Source organism: Rhinopithecus roxellana, chromosome 16 (assembly GCF_007565055.1).
Source record: "Rhinopithecus roxellana isolate Shanxi Qingling chromosome 16, ASM756505v1, whole genome shotgun sequence".
NCBI classification, from domain to species: Eukaryota; Metazoa; Chordata; class Mammalia; order Primates; family Cercopithecidae; genus Rhinopithecus; species Rhinopithecus roxellana.
The window spans coordinates 17352057-17369229 of NC_044564.1; the positions used below are offsets into that span (position 1 = coordinate 17352057).

At 50.3% G+C, this 17173-nt stretch overlaps 1 protein-coding gene across 3 annotated transcripts in view; it reads left to right on the forward strand.

The window, feature by feature from the left end:
- Positions 1 to 17173, forward strand: part of SLC25A25 (solute carrier family 25 member 25) — a 43054-nt gene that overhangs the window by 19400 nt on the left and 6481 nt on the right. Inside the window, exons 1-4 of one of the 3 annotated variants that reach the window (XM_030919397.1) lie at positions 4337 to 5500; positions 15103 to 15229; positions 15316 to 15403; positions 16691 to 16802. In XM_030919397.1, coding sequence (XP_030775257.1) covers positions 5282 to 5500; positions 15103 to 15229; positions 15316 to 15403; positions 16691 to 16802 — 546 coding nt within the window. In that variant the 5' untranslated portion in view covers positions 4337 to 5281. Of the gene's footprint in view, positions 1 to 4336; positions 5501 to 11140; positions 12097 to 15102; positions 15230 to 15315; positions 15404 to 16690; positions 16803 to 17173 lie in introns of those variants that run through there. The other 2 variants (XM_010367811.2, XM_010367810.2) reach the window with 2 other exon arrangements.

Below are 17173 nucleotides of genomic sequence, written 5' to 3' on the forward strand. Positions count from 1 at the left end.
ACTTTGGGAGGCTGAGACGGGCAGATCACGAGGTCAGAAGATCGAGACCATCCTGGCTAACCCGGTGAAACCCCGTCTCTACTAAAAAAAATACAAAAAACTAGCCGAGCGAGGTGGCGGGCGCCTGTAGTCCCAGCTACTCGGGAGGCTGAGGCAGGAGAATGGCGTGAACCTGGGAGGCGGAGCTTGCAGTGAGCTGAGATGGCATCACTGCACTCCAGCCTGGGCGACAGAGCGAGACTCCGTCTCAAAAAAATATAAATAAAAATAAATAAATAAATAAACTTGGAGAAAAATGTGGCCATTATTTCTTTAAATTATTTTTTCAGCCCCCTCCTTCATGGACTCCAGCTATGGGTGTTAACCTGTTTGGGTCATCCCACCGCTCACCAATGCTCTGTTTTGTTTCCTCTGTGTTTTATTTTAGGAAATAAAATAAATAATAAATAATAAATAATAAAAATAAAATAATAATAACAAAATAAAATAAAATAAAAAAATAATAATAAATAATAAAATAAATAATAAAATAAATAATTTAGGAAATAAAATAAATAAATAAAAGACTATTACTGTGTCTTCAAGTTTATTAATCTTTTCTTCTGCAGCGTCTGATCTGTTAAAACCATTTTTCATCTGAGATATTGTAGTTTTTACATAGTTTGAGGTGGGGCTTTTTAATCTGCAGAGTCTTTATATGACATACTTGATCTTTACTTTCTTGTGCATAGGAAGTACAATTATGATCATTTTGAATGTCCCTGTGTCCTAAGTATCATTTCTGCTCAGTCTCTATTGATTTCTGTCCTCATTATGGGTCTTTTCCTGCTTCTTTGTAGTTCCTATTCATTTTTTTACTGGAGTTCACCCTCTTGGGTGCTGGTTGTTAGTGTATTCCTATGAATATTCTTGAGCTTTATCTTGGAGTAGTTTGACCCTTGCAGGGGTTGCTTTGTTGGGCGGAACAAGGACAGCATTTAGCCGAGGGCTGGCTTTGTCTCATTGTAGAGGCAAAACCCTCTGAGCACTGTTTCCGAACCTCCCTGTGTTCTGAGGTTTTCCACTCTGGCTGACGGGACGGGACTATTCCTAGCCCTGTGATCCTTCGGGATGGTTCTTGTCCATGCTCACGTAGGTTCCTCCCACCCATGCGCTGTGACTCCCTGGGGACCCTTGAAGGAGCTCACCCTCTGTGCAGCTCCCTCCTCTCCAGTGCTCTGTCTGGCACACTCCAGCTGCCCTGGCCTGGCCTCCCCAGCCTCCCAGCCCCATCTCTTGAACATCAGGAGGCTGCTGGGTTCCACCTGGCTTCTCCGCTCTGCACCTAGACTAGAAGCTCCAGGCAGGAAGCTGGGGCAATGGGAGGCGCTCCTGGCTTCATTTGTATACATTTCTCAGGAATCAATGTCCTTAGCCTGTTGTCCAATGGCTGGGAAAGATTGTTTTCTATGTGTTTTTTTTTTTTTTTTTTTTTTTTTGAGACGGAGTCTTGCTCTGTTGCCCAGGCTGGAGTGCAGTGGCGCGATCTCGGCTCACTGCAAGCTCCGCCTCCGGGTTCACGCCATTCTCTTGCCTCAGCCTCCCAGGTAGCTGGGACTACAGGCGCCTGTCACCGCACCCGGCTAATTTTTTGTATTTTTATAGAGACGGGGTTTCACCGTGTTAGCCAGGATGGTCTCGATCTGCTGACCTTGTGATCCGCCCGCCTCGGCCTCCCAGAGTGCTGGGATTACAGGCGTGAGCCACCGCGCCCGGCCTGTTTTCTATGTTTTGTCTGCACTTGTAGTTGTAGGCAGGAAGGTGACTTGGTCCCATCTTGGCTGGAAGCCCTTGAACTCATAACTCAGTTCTGTGGTAGGAGGAAGTGCCTTAAATTAAAAAGCGGTAATCTAGGCCGGGCGCGGTGGCTCAAGCCTGTAATCCCAGCACTTTGGGAGGCCGAGGCGGGCGGATCACGAGGTCAGGAGATCGAGACCATCCTGGCTAACACAGTGAAACCCCATCTCTAATAAAAAATACAAAAAACTAGCGGGGTGAGGTGGCGGGCGCCTGTAGTCCCAGCTACTCGGGAGGCTGAGGCGGGAGAATGGCATAAACCCAGGAGGCGGAGCTTGCAGTGAGCTGAGATCCGGCCACTGCACCCCAGCCTGGGTGACAGAGTGAGACTCTGTCTCAAAAAAAAAAAAAAAAAAGCGGTAATCTAAATAAAGGATTTCTCTTATGTCTGTAGATGAGAGGCCAAAACATCACTATCTCTTCCATCTGGCCAGACTTTCTGTGCCTAGAAACAGGGTTCACATTCATTAAAGGATTGATTTATTTATTTTTGAGACAGGGTCTCACTCTGTCACCCAGGCTGCAGCCTCCGCTTCCCAGGCTCAGGTGATTCTCCCACCTCAGCCTCCCACATAGCTGGGACTACAGGTACGCACCACCATGCCCGGCTAATTTTTGATTTTTTTGTAGAGACAGAGTCACATTGTGTTGGCTATGCTGGTCTCAAACTTTGGGCTCAAAAGACCTGCCTCAGCCTCTCAAAAGTGCTGGGATTACAGACGTGAACCACCACGCCTGGCCAAAGGATTTTTATTTCCTTAGGGTTTTTGGCTGTGGACTGGCTCTTCTTTAGTATTAAAATGACCTAGTTGGATGACTCACAATCATTTTGTAGGTAATAATAATAATAAAATAGCTAATAGCTCCATGTACTGTCCTAAGAGCTTTATATATTCTCTAATTTAGTCTTTAACCCATTCTATGAAGTACTAACCCCGTTTTGCACATAAGGATAGTGAAGCACAGAGAGCTGAAGTAACTTAGCCAAGATTACACAGCTAATAAGTGATGGCCAGGATTGGAATTTGGGGTCTGGCTCCAGAGACTGATTCTGGAAGAATCAACATGCAAAACTGCTTCTGGACAAGTTCTGTTTATCTAGTGAGAGGGCAACAGATACAGGGCTCCTTCAGCTTTCAGAACAAGCCTTAGGACCCCATCTCAACTGTCTTGCTTTCTCTCCATATCATCTTTTTTTTTTTTTTGAGACAGGGTCTCACTCTGTCACCCAGGCTGGACTGCAGTGGCACAGTGATGGCTCACTGCAGCCTTGACCACCCACGCTCAAGTGATCCTCCCACCTCTCAGCCTCCTGAGTAGCTGGGACTACAGCATGCACCACAGTGCCTGGCTAATTTTTTTTTACTTTTTGTAGAGGCTGGTTTCTCCACATTGCCCAGGCTGGTCTCAGACTCCTGGGCTCAGGCAGCCGGCCCACTTCATCTCCCAAAGTACTGGAATTACAGGTGTGAGACACTGCGCTCGGCCTTCTTTTTCAATAATTGTTTTATTTATGTGTGTGTGTGTGTATGTCTGGGTCATACATGCTTATGGTTCAGTTTCGCAAGATTTAAGAGGATGGTGAAAACACGTCTCTCATCTGCCTTTCTTCTCTCAAAGCCCCAAGTGCCCTCCCTGCCGCACACCCTCTCTTCAATTTGATTGTCTTTCCAGAGGCCGTCTTCACAAATACAAGCTAGGAATAAATGGCAGCACACAATCCCCTTTCTTCTATACTTTGTCTTTTAACAAGTTGATTTTGTGTTTTTTTTTTTTTTTTTTTTTTTTTTTTTGGAATGGAATTTCACTCTTGTTGCCCAGGCTGGAATACAATGGTGTGATCTTGGCTCACTGCAACCTCCGCCTCCTGGGTTCAAGTGATTCTCCTACCTCAGCCTCCCAAGTAGTTGGGATTACAGGCGCCTGCTACCATGCCCGGCTAATTTTTCTGTTTTTAGTAGAGACGGGGTTTCACCATGTTGGCCAGGCTGGTCTTGAACTCCTGAACTCAGATGATCTGCCTGCCTTGGCCGCCCAGTGTTGGGATTATAACCGTGAGCCACCACATCCAGCTTTGTGTTTGTATTTTTAAAATAATGGTTGTGGGGCCATGCATGGTGGCTCATGCCTGTAATCCCAGCACTTTGGGAGGCAAAGGTGGGTGGATCACTTGAGGTCAGGAGTTTGAGACCAGCCTGGCCAACATGGTGAAACCCTGTCTCTACTAAAAATACAAACATTAGCCAGTCATGGTGGCGGGCGCCTGTAATCCCAGCTACTCGGGAGACTGAAGCAGGAGAATTCGCTTGAACCCGGGAGGTGGAGGTTGCGTTGAGCCGAGAGTGACCCACTGCACTCCAGCCTGGATGACAGAGCAACACTCTGTCTCAATCAATCAATCAATCAGTAAAGGTTGTGAACACTATCAGAGGGTCACCGCAGTGAGGGATGACAGTAGCCAGTGCCTTTATCTGTTAGTAAACCAAGAAACAAATGACCAAAGATTAATTCCTTTTTATTTATGACCTTTTACACAGTTCAATCTACAGACTTAATCTGTGCCTAGTCCTAGGGGCAGAAAGATCTGTGACTTGGTCCCTGCTCCGAGGCAGCTCATCTTCTGGAGATAGACGCAGCAGAAGTAGCTGCTGTGATATGGCGTGTGCTCTGTTGGAGAAAACTGGATCTCGAAACAAGGAAAAATGTTTCTAGAATGCTCTTAGGACGTGCTGCCAAGGACTGTTGATGGTGTTGCACCTGATGGTGAATGCCTTCTGGAAGCAACCCGGGTGGAGGACAGGGAGTTACTTTTGCTAAGGAGCCAGCTCAGAGTGGATTCTGTAAGCTGAGCCTCATCTGGAGCTTGAGTCTGCACCTCCCTGCAGAATTGCCGGGCTTCATGCAGGCAATCAGCTGCTTATGATTGGAGGGCTGGTGCTGGTGGGGATAATGAACTTGGTAGTGTCGGCAGAGGTGATTGGCCGGGCTCTGCTGCAGTGAGAATGCAGACTGGATGCTCGGGTCCTCGGCTTGGGTGATGAGCGAGGACAGCTGAATAACTGGGAGCTCGAAGTTGCTTGCTGCCTCTGGGAGTGGTCTGCTTGGCTGTCGCGTTTTCCTTTTTGTTGTTGTTTTTTAAAAAAGCCAAACGTTTGCTCACCGTCACCTGCAGAAGTGAGTTGTTATTGAAGAAGCTCCAGCTGCTTTCTCCTTATTGCCAGCAGCCCGGCAAGGCTCCCTTACAGTGAGCTACTTCTCAGGCCGGGCACGACAGCAGTGCTAGCACATTTGAAAAAGCAGGAAACCGCCCCTGCACGCAGAGCTTCCAGCCTGAGAACTCCCAGGCCAGTCTTCCCAGCAGCTGTGTAGCCAGAGAGCCTTGGTATTGTGGTCACATCCCTCAAAAGTGAACAGTCACCATCGGAGGCGTTTGGAGGAGACTGTGATGTTGCAGATGCTGTGGCATTTCCTAGCTAGCTTTTTCCCCAGGGCTGGGTGCCAAGGCTCCAGAGAGGGGGACGATCATGAAGTCAGAGGCACCCCAGCCCCTGCCCGGACAGACCAGATGGCAAGCTTTTTGGGGAAACAGGACGGAAGGGCTGAGGCCACGGAAAAGAGACCCACCATTTTGCTGGTGGTTGGACCTGCAGAGCAGTTTCCTAAGGTAATGTTGGCCTCAAGAGGACCTCCTAGTTTAGGGCCTGGTCTGGGATCATTTTCCTGGGGAAAAAAACGAGTGTGGGGAGGAAGGGAGAACTCATAACATTAGTTTGGGGTTCAGGGAGAAGTGGTAGGCAATGAGGAAGCCCACAAATTCAATCTAAAATCTTTCTGTGGCCCCTGTGAAAGCTGCATTACCCACTGCGATCACCCCAGTGTGGCTGTTGAGGGAAGGAAGGTTGCGATAGATTTGCCTTAGGATTTGTTAGTTTGGCTGAAGAAGGCCATTTGAAAGTGAGGGGCAGACTGTGAAAGTGTGCCTTAGCTTATCTGAACAGCTCAGGAAGGGCGAAGCTAAAGGGGCGAGAGTGCGCCTCGACTGTGGAACCCAGTTGCTTGGAGCTGTGGGGGTGGTCTTGGCATCCTGAAGGTCACAGTCCCTTTGCCTGGGTCCGACCCATCTCTCCTTTGGGTCTGGGAGGAAGAGTGAAGGCGTGAGACTGGGTCCGAGGAGAGGCTGGAGTCATGAGGCGCAGAGGCTGGTGCCCCTCTGGAAATGACTGCGGCCGCTGCAAGTCTGCCAACTCTGGGGTCTTTCATCCCTCCTGAGCCCAGAGCGTGAGTTACCATCCTCACAAGAGCCAAGGTAAGTGGTAGTATCCCCATTTCGTAGATGAGGAAACTGAGGGGCAGAACGGTTACATTATTTGCCCAGGGTTAAACAACTAAAGAGAGGTGGAGCTGAGATTTCACCCCCAAATCCTTGTCCTGTGCTGCCTGGTTGTCTCCTTAGGAAAGCAGTTTTTAACGAGACTAATGCAGTGCTCAGTATCAAAAAGGAACTTGCCATTTGGCTCAGATTTCTCCTCCCTGCCGAAGGAGTGACCTTGTTCACCTCCTGAGCTTTGGTTATTTTGAATCTTTTTACTCAGGATAAAAATCAGAAGAAAAGGAGATTCTGCTCTGTTTGGCACATTGTAGATACCACAGAAATGTTAAGTTGAATTGCTGCATTTAAGAAATAAAAGTTCATTTTGCCTTTGCTACTAGAGACTTTTGATGTAATAACACTTGCAGTCATGTGGGCACCGGGGAGAAGTCTTAGTTTTTGATGGGTTCCTTCTGAGCAAAGCAGCAAGTCTCTCAGAGTCTGTTATGCCTGAGATGTGCGTGCTTAATATGCAAAGAGAGGGTGTCACTTTTTACCTTTTGATTGTTCTAGGCAAGATTGGAATGGCTGTGGCACTAGCTTTGTGAGGAACTTTTATCTGTAGACCTGCTTGCCTTATTACTACCTCGAATAGCTGACTGCCTTTTAAAATCACCTATTTTTGTCTTTAGCAATTAGCTGCTCTATTTTTCAGCATCATACAATACCCCTTTGCCAGCTCTCCCCCCAGGGGCTGCCTCAGGGTAGGACTGTCTGTTCTGAGCAGCTTAGTTCCTGGCCTGCAGAATCAAGAGACCCACACCTTTTACTGGTTGATCCCCATGGAGAGACAGTTCAGCTGGCTGCAAATGGAGGGAGCCCCAAGTGGGATATGGAGCAGCTGGTTGGGTTTGAAGCCAGAGAGAAAGCACATCTGGAAAGCATAGACTCTCAAAGCAGATAGATCAAGAACTGGAGCAACAGGAGCATGGATGCAGCCCGCATCCTTTTCCAGAGCAGTGCTCTGAAGGTGTTTGGGGTTTGTGATCACTGGCTGATTGGGGCTGGCCTCACCAAATCACAAAAAGGACCCCCAGAATGTTTTGGAAACGTTTTTGAAAAGTTCACTTTAGGCCAGGCGCAGTGACTCATGCCTGTAATCCCAACACTTTGGGAGTCCGAGGTGGACGGATCACGAGGTCAGGAGTTCAAAACCAGCCTCGAGACAGTGAAACCCTGTCTCTACTCAAAATACAAAAAGTAGCTGGGCGTGGTGGCGGGTGCCTGTAGTCCTAGCTACTCGGGAGGCTGAGACAGGAGAATCGCTTGAATCCAGGAGGCAGAGGTTGCAGTGAGCCGAGATTGCGCCACTGCACTCCAGCCTGGGTAACAGAGCGAGATTCTGTTTCAAAAAAAAGAAAAAGAAAAGTTCACCTGGATTCTCGGGCTTCTCAGCATCCCAGAAGCACTACTTTGTTTGGCTCTCACTTCCCCTGTTTAAATATGTCTGCTAGTGAGTCAGGTTCCTGCAAGCTTTTATTCTAGGAACTGTTCCAGTTTTTCCCTTTATCTTTGTCTTACAGTTAATCTTCAGTTGGAGAAGAAAGCCATTACTCTGGAGTGGGAGGTGCCCTCAGCGGCATGCAAGCTTTCAAATCCTGAGGGGCTGTCTTCTCGGAAGCACAGAGAATTTTGCTCATTGTGTGTGTAACTGCCAAATGTAGGCAGGTTTCATTGGAAACCGGCTACACTAGGCTGTCATGGCAACCTGATCATCAAATGACACTGTGGCCACAGCCGCCAATGAGGTTCGAGAGCCTTAAGGGTGGGTGGGGCTTGAGCGGCTGGATGCTGGCAAAGCTCCCTCACATATTAATATTCCTGGCTAAGTCTGAGTCATTGCAGAGGAGGGGAGAGGAACTTTCTGACCTAATGCTACACTCCCAGAGGCACTGTACCTGCCCTGTTCTTATTCGTGGTATTCTGGCCCTTACCTGAAGCACCTTGTTTCTTCCGGCATGTAACATAGTGGTAGAACAAGGAAAGCTTTTGGTGGCATTGGCAGATTTGCTGTGAGAAGATGCTCAAGAGAGGAACTGCTACTTTATAGATTAATTGCAATCTGAATCCTAAGGGTCCTAGTGTTGCTGTCACTGTTTCCGAATACTAGTCATAGGAATGGACGTCAGAGGAGCTGAAACCGATGAGGATCTGTGCCACACAGTCAGAATAATAAAGAGCAGAGAGGCATCGCACACAATGCGCGTTGTGCCCAGATCTTGGAGTGTCAAGCAGGCCGGTGTGAAGCATCAGGGCTAAAACCCGAGGCCTGCTTTAGTTCCTCCATAATCTAGTTCTCATAGAGGCGTTCAGAAGCTGTGACACAAACACTGTTTTTGGTTGTATTTAACTAGGGCTCAACTTGTTCAAGTTACACCTTTCCCACACACCTGCCGCCTTCCAGTATGAGGTATCACCTACTGTCATTCCCAGTGTCCGGCTTACCGGCATCCTTTGGGAACTGAATACTAAAATCTGTTTTGGGTGCTGTTTGAAGTGGATATTGTAACAAGAACCCTGGGTGCGAGGCCCTGCCCTGCCATTGACAGGCTTTGGGAATTGGGCAAATCAGGTCACCTCTCCCAGGCCTGTTTGCTTAACTCGGAGATTAAGGGATGATCCCAGAGCCCCTCTAGGCCCCCACAGTCTGCAATTCCAGGAATAGAGCAGTTGTCCTGAGCACTAGCACCTAGAGATTGGCTTATTTGGGTAGAATTCTCCATTTTTATATGAAAATGGAGTCCTGAGTTACCTGTGAAACTCAGTAGGATGGATGATTTAAATAAGCAAACGCCAATTGAAGTTTATCCAATGAAGACATTCCATGGGACTCAGTCACAGCAGCAAATAAGTTAGAACCCTTTTAAAAATTAGCCGGGTATGCTGGTGGGCACTTGTAGTCCCAGCTACTCGGGAGGCTGAGGCAGGAGAATCGCTTGAACCCAGGAGGTGGAGGTTGTAGTGAGCCACGATCACGCCACTGCACTCCAGCCTGGGTGACAGAGCAAGACTCCATCTTAGGAAAAAAAAAAAAAAAAAAAAAAGAACACAGGTTTCACTTTTATTTAGTATCATTTTCAAATCTCTTCTCAGATTTCTTTTGTTAGATACATTATAAAACTCCATGGTTATTTTTAAAATATACTTTATTAGAAAATGAAATCTTCAATTGAATTTATTCGTCAAAATATTTGCTTTTTTATATTAGAATGACTGCAGTCATCACTAAAATGAGATACTCAACAGATCTGTGTAATTTAGTTTCAGAAGCAAACAATAATTTTGTAGTAGGGCAACATCTCATTTTGTAAAATAGAATGAGCATTCCTAAAGACCAGCATTTTAAGGTTCAGCTCTTTTGTTTATAAATGTGAACCTCCTTTAAAATAAAATAATAGAGGCTAGGTGCCGTGGCTCGTACTTGTAATCCTAGCACTTTGGGAGGCCGAGGCAGGCAGATCACTTGAGGCCAGGAGTTGGAGACCAGCCTGGCCAACATGGTAAAACCCAGTCTCTACTAAAAATACAAAAATTAGCCAGGTGTGGTGGTGAGTGCCTGTAATCCCAACCACTCGGGAGGCTGAGGCACAAGAATCGCTTGAACCTGGGAGGCAGAGGTTGCAGTAAGCCAAGATCATGTCACCACACTCCAGCCTGGGTGACAGAGTGAGAGTCTGTCTCAAAAATAATAATAATAATAATGATACATTATCTTGTTCATTTGAGTATAATGCCCTGACAATTCTATTTGCAGATGCTCAGAAAAATAGGCCTTCATCAAGTATGGTTATGAGTTTGTTTATTGGGGTCTTAGAGGCCCCTGAGCTAATTCACTCATTGGAAGCTGTTCATGAAGCACCTTATTTGATCAAGGCAAAAGGTTAGTTCCAGACAAGGAGGTTCAAGGGTTTGAAGCAAGAACCTTCTACCTTCAAGGACCCTGGTGGTAGAGATAAGATGCGTGTTAAAATAGCCCAAGGCAGAACATTCTGGATTGGGCAGCTTAAGAGACAGCTGAGTGTCATGGATTTAGTGGCAGCTGAGCAGGAATCTGCCTGGATAATCCAGTATGACCTCATAGGATCCGTCGCTAGGGTAGCCCAAGACCTGTTCTCACAGACTCGTTATCACATCTCTGTTAGAAGGCCCCAAATGTCGTATCACTTGTCATGATCTCTGTTTCATAATGTTGTGTGTTAGTATCAACATCTTGTAATACCCTCTTTACAAGTTAACAACAGCTTTTTAGTGCATTAAGAAGTCCTTTTACTTCTGTGATCCCCAAGTAATAACTATCCATTTTTATCCATCCCGGTAGTGGGAAGATGTAGTCTATATTAGGAAGTGGCGCACTGTAGAAGGAACAAGGGTGAGACTGAGCCTGTTCTCATCTTGGTGACGTGGTCTCTTCCTCCGCAGCACGAATCTGGGGGGAAGGAATGAGTGGAGAATTCAGGCCGGCCTGCGGAGAATCGTCCTGCGCCGAAAGGCTCGTTCTGGAGCTGTGTTGCCCAGTGACGTTCCCGTGGTGGCAGAAATGCCCAGTGACTATGTGTGGCTATCTTGGGGAACTGAGTTTGTAATTTCATTTCATTTTAATGAATTTACTTTTTTGTTTGAGACACAGTTTCACTCTGTCGCCCAGGCTGGAGTGCAGTGGCACAATCCTGGCACAGTGCAACCTCTGCCTCCTGGGTTCAGGCAATTCTCGTGCCTCAGCCTCCCCAGTAGCTGGGATTACAGGCGTGCGCCACCACGCCTGGCTATGACTTCACATTTAAAAATCTTCTGTGTTGAACAGCAAAGAATAAGACTGGGCTCCTACGTGTTCTGAGTGGACGTGGGCATTGAAGACTGTGGATCTCATGTGAGGCCTCGGCTAACCCCAGATTGATGCTTCTGGGGGGTCCTTTGCCATGGTGTCCTCTTCCCAACCTCATCATGTCAGCTCCTGGGCACTCTGGGGCCCCTAGGTGAAGCTGGTGCTCACATAGCAGAATGGCCTGGAAGAGGTTTCAGTGCAATGTGGGCTGTGGAGGGCTGCAGGCTCCCTGGAGCAGGAACCAGCTAGAACTGTGCCTGGAGCCGTGTGTGGCCAGGGCAGCTCCCCTGCGGGATACACAGTCCCATGGTGGAGTCCACTTTCCAGGGTGACTGGGCACCTGGCTCTCAACTACCCCTCAGCCTCCTGTCCTCACAGCTGAACTGGGCCCGTATTCAGTGGCAATCAGCTCTGTCTCCATCTACTGATTTTTCAGTTGGGAATGATTTACTAAAAGGAGAAAACTGTTGTGTTGTGTGACACGTGTGGGGACCTTGTGTGGAAACAGGCCATAGGCTGTTTGTTCATTTGGAGGGGTTGGCAGCCAGAGCCAGAGGGTGAAGGTTTGGGCTCTGTACCTGGTACCCAGGCAGGCAGAACGCGCCACCCGACCTCTTCTCCAAGAATTAACTGCAGGGAGGGAGCGGTGACGTCAACCCTCATCTTTGTGCCTCTCACTTGAGCAACCCGATGCCACCTTCTCCCCCCGGGCTCTGTGTTCATTGGCTGTTGGCAGGACTTGCCGTGGGAGGGTTTTTTTCTTTTTTTCAATTAAGTAAAAGGGCAGGGCTTAAGCAGCCAATGACAGCTGAGGCCGGGCTTGTCTTATGCAAGTTTCCCTGGGACCGGCAGCATTTAGGGAACTTGCTCCCAGTGGTGAGGGCAGTGGAGCACCCAGCAGGCTGCCAACATGCTCTGTCTGTGCCTGTACGTGCCGGTCATCGGGGAGGCCCAGACCGAGTTCCAGTACTTCGAGTCCAAGGGGCTCCCTGCCGAGCTGAAGTCCATCTTCAAGCTCAGCGTCTTCATCCCCTCCCAGGAGTTCTCCACCTACCGCCAGTGGAAGCAGGTCTGTGGGGTGACCACGCGGAAGGGAGAGGCGCGTTCAAGTGGTATTTGTTGAGTGAATGGCTGAGCATGCATGAACCATCCCCCACCGAGAGGAAAAAATGTCTGAAATGTAGGAGTTTTTTCCCATTGTCATGTGGCTATGGCTGGCACGTGTACGTCACAGTAGTGACTGGTTTTCACGTGACTTCCCGGGAAGGCTGGAATTCTAGCGAAGGCTGTTGTGAGAAATGGACTTTCAGAAAGGAAATTCCTTTTGCCGGAATGAGGGGGGTGTTCCTGAGAAGTACAGAGCCAGAAAGGGGTCTAGGGGGGCAGGCCATAGTGCAAGGGAGGAGAAGGCAGGGAGGCCCAGGAGTTGTGGGTGCTGGTGGGGGAGCTGCCCGTCCCTGGTGTGGGGGTGAGGGAGCCTCCCACCTTCTCGACCCTTAGACATCCCTGTGGAGCAGGGCCTGTGTCTGCCCGGAAGGTGGGGAAGCCAAGCTGCAGAGTCTGGAGGCCCCTTGCCTCTTCGGCTTCTCGGTTAATCAGTTTCTCTGCTACCCCCAGTGCCCACTGTGCACCGAGGGGGATTTGCAGATCCAAGGAAGGAGACAGAAGGAGACTCAGGCCCCGTGAGGCAGAAGCAAGCACTTTGAGAATGCGTTGAAGCCAGCTGCGGTGAGCACACCCTCTGCTCTGGGTGTCTGTGCGACAGCACCCACCCCAGGGAGGCATGTGGCTCACCCTGGCAGCAGTGCAGGTGGCTGGGTCCCAGAGGGCTCCGTGCCTGATGTTCGCCTCCTGCCTAAATGGCTTGTCCACTCTATTTCCATTCCTGTTAGAGATCTGGAGCAGTCACTGTATAGGTGATTTATGTCACTCTTGGCTGACAGCACAGATGTCCACAGGAAGTTAAATGTAACCTCAGATAGAAGATAAAATATGGCTGGGCGCGGTGGCTCAAGCCTGTAATCCCAGCACTTTAGGAGGCCGAGACGGGTGGATCACGAGGTCAGGAGATCGAGACCATCCTGGCTAACACGGTGAAACCCTGCCTCTACTAAAAAATACAAAAAACTAGCCGGGCGAGGTGGCGGGCGCCTGTAGTCCCAGCTACTCCGGAGGCTGAGGCAGGAGAATGGCATGAACCCGGGAGGCGGAGCTTGCAGTGAGCTGAGATCCGGCGGCTGCACTCCAGCCCGGGCGACAGAGCAAGACTCCGTCTCAAAAAAAAAAAAAAAAGAAGATAAAATATGTATCAGCATCTGTCCCACATTCCAGCCACACCCCTCGCATTAGCCTTTTGAGCACGCCAGGTCATGGGGTATCTGTTCAGGCCTCCCTGCCCCTGGCACCCTTGGCAGCTGAGGAATCACAAGGCACCATCAGTAATGTGTCTAAGAGAGAGGCGCGGTGGTGATCCTTTGAGGATGTGAGCTAGTCAGTGGGCCATCCAGTTCCAAACTCCAGCTGGCTGTCAGTTGATTTCTCCCAGTGAGAAAGCCGGGGGACACAGGAAGACTGTACTATCTTCCTTGGGAGTCTCGGTTCCAGTTTTGGGTTCTGGATTCAGGGCGTTGCTGAGTTGAGGTGACTCACTTTCATTCCCCATGTTCTGGAGGTTAGCCTTGAGGGTGGTGGCAGGATCCGCAGGGAGGCGGCTTGAGAGGACCACGGCCCGACTTGCATCCCGCCCACCACTTCCCTAGCTGTCTGGCCTTGTGTAAATGTTTAGCCTCTCGGAACTCCTGTTTCCTTCTCTGTAAAATGGGGGAAATAACATTTCCTACCTCCTAGAGCTGTTTGCGAGGGGTAAGTGGGTTGCTAAAAGTAAAGCATTTAGCACGCCCTGTGGCCCGCGCTAGGTGCTGGGGAAATGTGCGCTCTCATGGCACAGTCCCAGTTGCTGGGCATCCAAAACCATTAACAACTGCTGAACAAAGCTCACCTCCTGGGAGGTAGGGGTGGGGGATTACTTTTGGAACCTCATTGCCAAGGAACAGTCTCTCAAAGACTTCTTGGGACACTAAAGTGCTTTTCAGTGACTGACTGACAGAGCCAGGGTGGCTTTATCACCTGGCTTCCCTGAGAGCAGGGACTGGCAGTACCATCATACACATGCCCTTGGCTCCTTATCCTTCCCCGGCCTCAAGTGCTGTGGCAGAGTCTGGCTCTGCCCCCGATTTTCACCCTGCCCACCAAATTATTCTTGGACCAATGCCAGTTTTAGGAGGGAAACAGCGAGCTGCAGAATTCCTGTCGGAAAAAACTCCATGGCCATCCCCACGTCTCACCAGGGAGCATATGTGGTTGAAGCCTGGGTCCAGGGACCCAGGGACAGCGCTGCAGCAGGGCCACGCTGCTCACCCTGGCTGTGCGGCACGCGGGTCTTCAGACTGACAGAGTACCCAGCTGTCCCTGTTGGCCTCTGTCCAGAGGGCTCTTCCTGGGCTCCTCGCTTCCTCTCTGCTTGGGAGGGAGACAAGGTTGGCCCTTGCCTGGGTTCTGGCCAGCACTTGGGGCTCTAGGTAGTGGCTCTGGCATGTGAGTCAATTGCCATAGTGGCTCTGGGAGTGGAGCAGAAGCATCTTGGATCCTTGGGGCCAGCTCTGCTCACGGATTAGTGCAGTCATTGCCTGGGGACGGGGCCCCACAGGGGACAAGGAAAGGCTGGTCCAGGAACCAAAAGACAAAACCAGGCCGGGCGCGGTGGCTCAAGCCTGTAATCCCAGCACTTTGGGAGGCCGAGACGGGCGGATCACGAGGTCAGGAGATCGAGACCATCCTGGCTAACATGGTGAAACCCCGTCTCTACTAAAAATACAAAAAACTGGCCAGGCGAGGTGGCGGGCGCCTGTAGTCCCAGCTACTCGGGAGGCTGAGGCAGGAGAATGGCGTGAACCCGGGAGGCGGAGCTTGCAGTGAGCCGAGATTGCGCCACTGCACTCCAGCCTGGGCGACAGAGCGAGACTCCGCCTCAAAAAAAAAAAAAAAAAAAAGACAAAACCTTACTTTTCTTTTCTAGAAAATTGTACAAGCTGGAGATAAGGACCTTGATGGGCAGCTAGACTTTGAAGAATTTGTCCATTATCTCCAAGATCATGAGAAGAAACTGAGGCTGGTGTTTAAGAGTTTGGACAAAAAGAATGATGGTAAGTGTTGCCTTCAGAGCTGCAGCCGGTCCAGCCTCGGGCCTCCCTGTGCGCCTGGCTCCTGCTCACGGCCTCTTTTCTTGTAGGACGCATCGACGCACAGGAGATCATGCAGTCCCTGCGGGACTTGGGAGTCAAGATATCTGAACAGCAGGCAGAAAAAATTCTCAAGAGGTGAGTGCTCAGCCAGCCTCTGCATTTGGTTTAAGTGTGATGAAAGAAAGGCTCTGAGACTAACCCTGTGAAGCCATTCCCTATGCTGACCCTGTTGCTCTGAACTTGGCCTTCTCGTGGTTTGAAAGGATGAATAAGTAGGCCGGGCGCAGTGGCTCACACCTGTAATCCCGGCACTTTGGGAGGCCGAGGCGGGCAGATCACGAGGTCAGGAGATCGAGACCATCCTGGCTAACATGGTGAAACCCCGTCTCTACTAAAAATACAAAAAAATTAGCAGGGCGTGGTGGCGGGCACCTGTAGTCCCAGCTACTCAGGAGGCTGAGGCAGGAGAATGGCGTGAACCCAGGAGGCGGAGCTTGCAGTGAGCCGAGATGGCACCACCGCACTCCAGCCTGGGTGACAGAGCGAGACTCTATCTCAAAAAAAAGAAAAAAAAAAAAGAAAGGATGAATAAGTAACCCCTTTGGGAGGCCAGCCCCTCCCCAGCGTTGCAGGCCAGCTTTCATTTGAAGAATCACAGATCACCTGGAATGTTGCCCGTCGGCCAGCGGCCCATGAAGGGAAAACTAATTTGGGGGTGGTTCAAGTAGGTAAAAGGCCAGCAAAGAGCACCTGTGTGTGGTGAGGGCAGGGCAGGGGGCTCACACTGCAGCCTCGATCCCAGGTAAATTTCTTCCCCATGCTAGTAACTTGCATTTAACAATTTAGTCAGAGGCGCTGCCCCACAAGATAGCTCCCTGGTGAGGGGTGGCTGCCAGGAAATCTCACGGAACAGCCCTGGGAGTTGCCGTCTGTCCTGGCTGGACCTTCCCGAAACCCTGTGGACCGGACGCTGGCTGGTCCTCGGCGACAGCAGCCCTGGGCTCAGCTGCTGTGGCGGGCTCGTCTCATGCCATGCTGTGCCCACGTCTCTGGGTGTGTGCTTGCTTCACTAACATGGCTCCGAGCACTTATGCGTGTTGTTTCTCCTCTCTCCTCCGCCTCCTTTGTCTGTCTGTCAGAATACGAACGGGCCATTTCTGGGGCCCTGTCACCTAGTAAGTATCCGTGTCGCTTGTGACTGCCTCCCTTGACTTCCATGCCTGATCAGAACGGGGTTCTTGTGGGCCATTATATTGCCATTGTTGTGCTGAGTGGGGTGTGCAATCCCCTGCTCTTTCACCTGGGGCCAGAGGCGCCTCGTGTGGTTTCTGGACATCCGAGGTGCCTGCCCTTGGCTCACTGGGAGGTGGGGGGACGCAGCTGGTGGATGGGCAGGTGGGCAGCCTCGCCTCTGTCTCGCAGCATGGATAAAAACGGCACGATGACTATCGACTGGAACGAGTGGAGAGACTACCACCTCCTGCACCCCGTGGAGAACATCCCCGAGATCATCCTGTACTGGAAGCATTCCACGGTGAGCCCCGCACACCCAGGGCCCTCACCTGCTCCCAGGGCCTAGCCCAGAGTCACCCAGTTGTCCCCATCCCAGAGTGCAGCTAGGGCTTTCCAGCCGCCTCCTCTTCCACAGGAGACTGTCCCCTCTTCTGCCAGGTGAGGAGCACCTCTGGCCTCCCCTCCTGGAGCGGACGGTCCAGGGGGACAGGACTGCACACCAGGACTCAGAGAGGGATAGTAGAGCGGTCCACATGTTCCACCTGTTCTGGCACACTGGCCAACCTGAACAGCCCCAGTGTTCACACACACAGGCGTCCTCTTCCAGGAACACCCTCCGTCCCCACATGCTCCTGCTCATGGGCCACTTCAGATACCCTTCCCATGATGCTG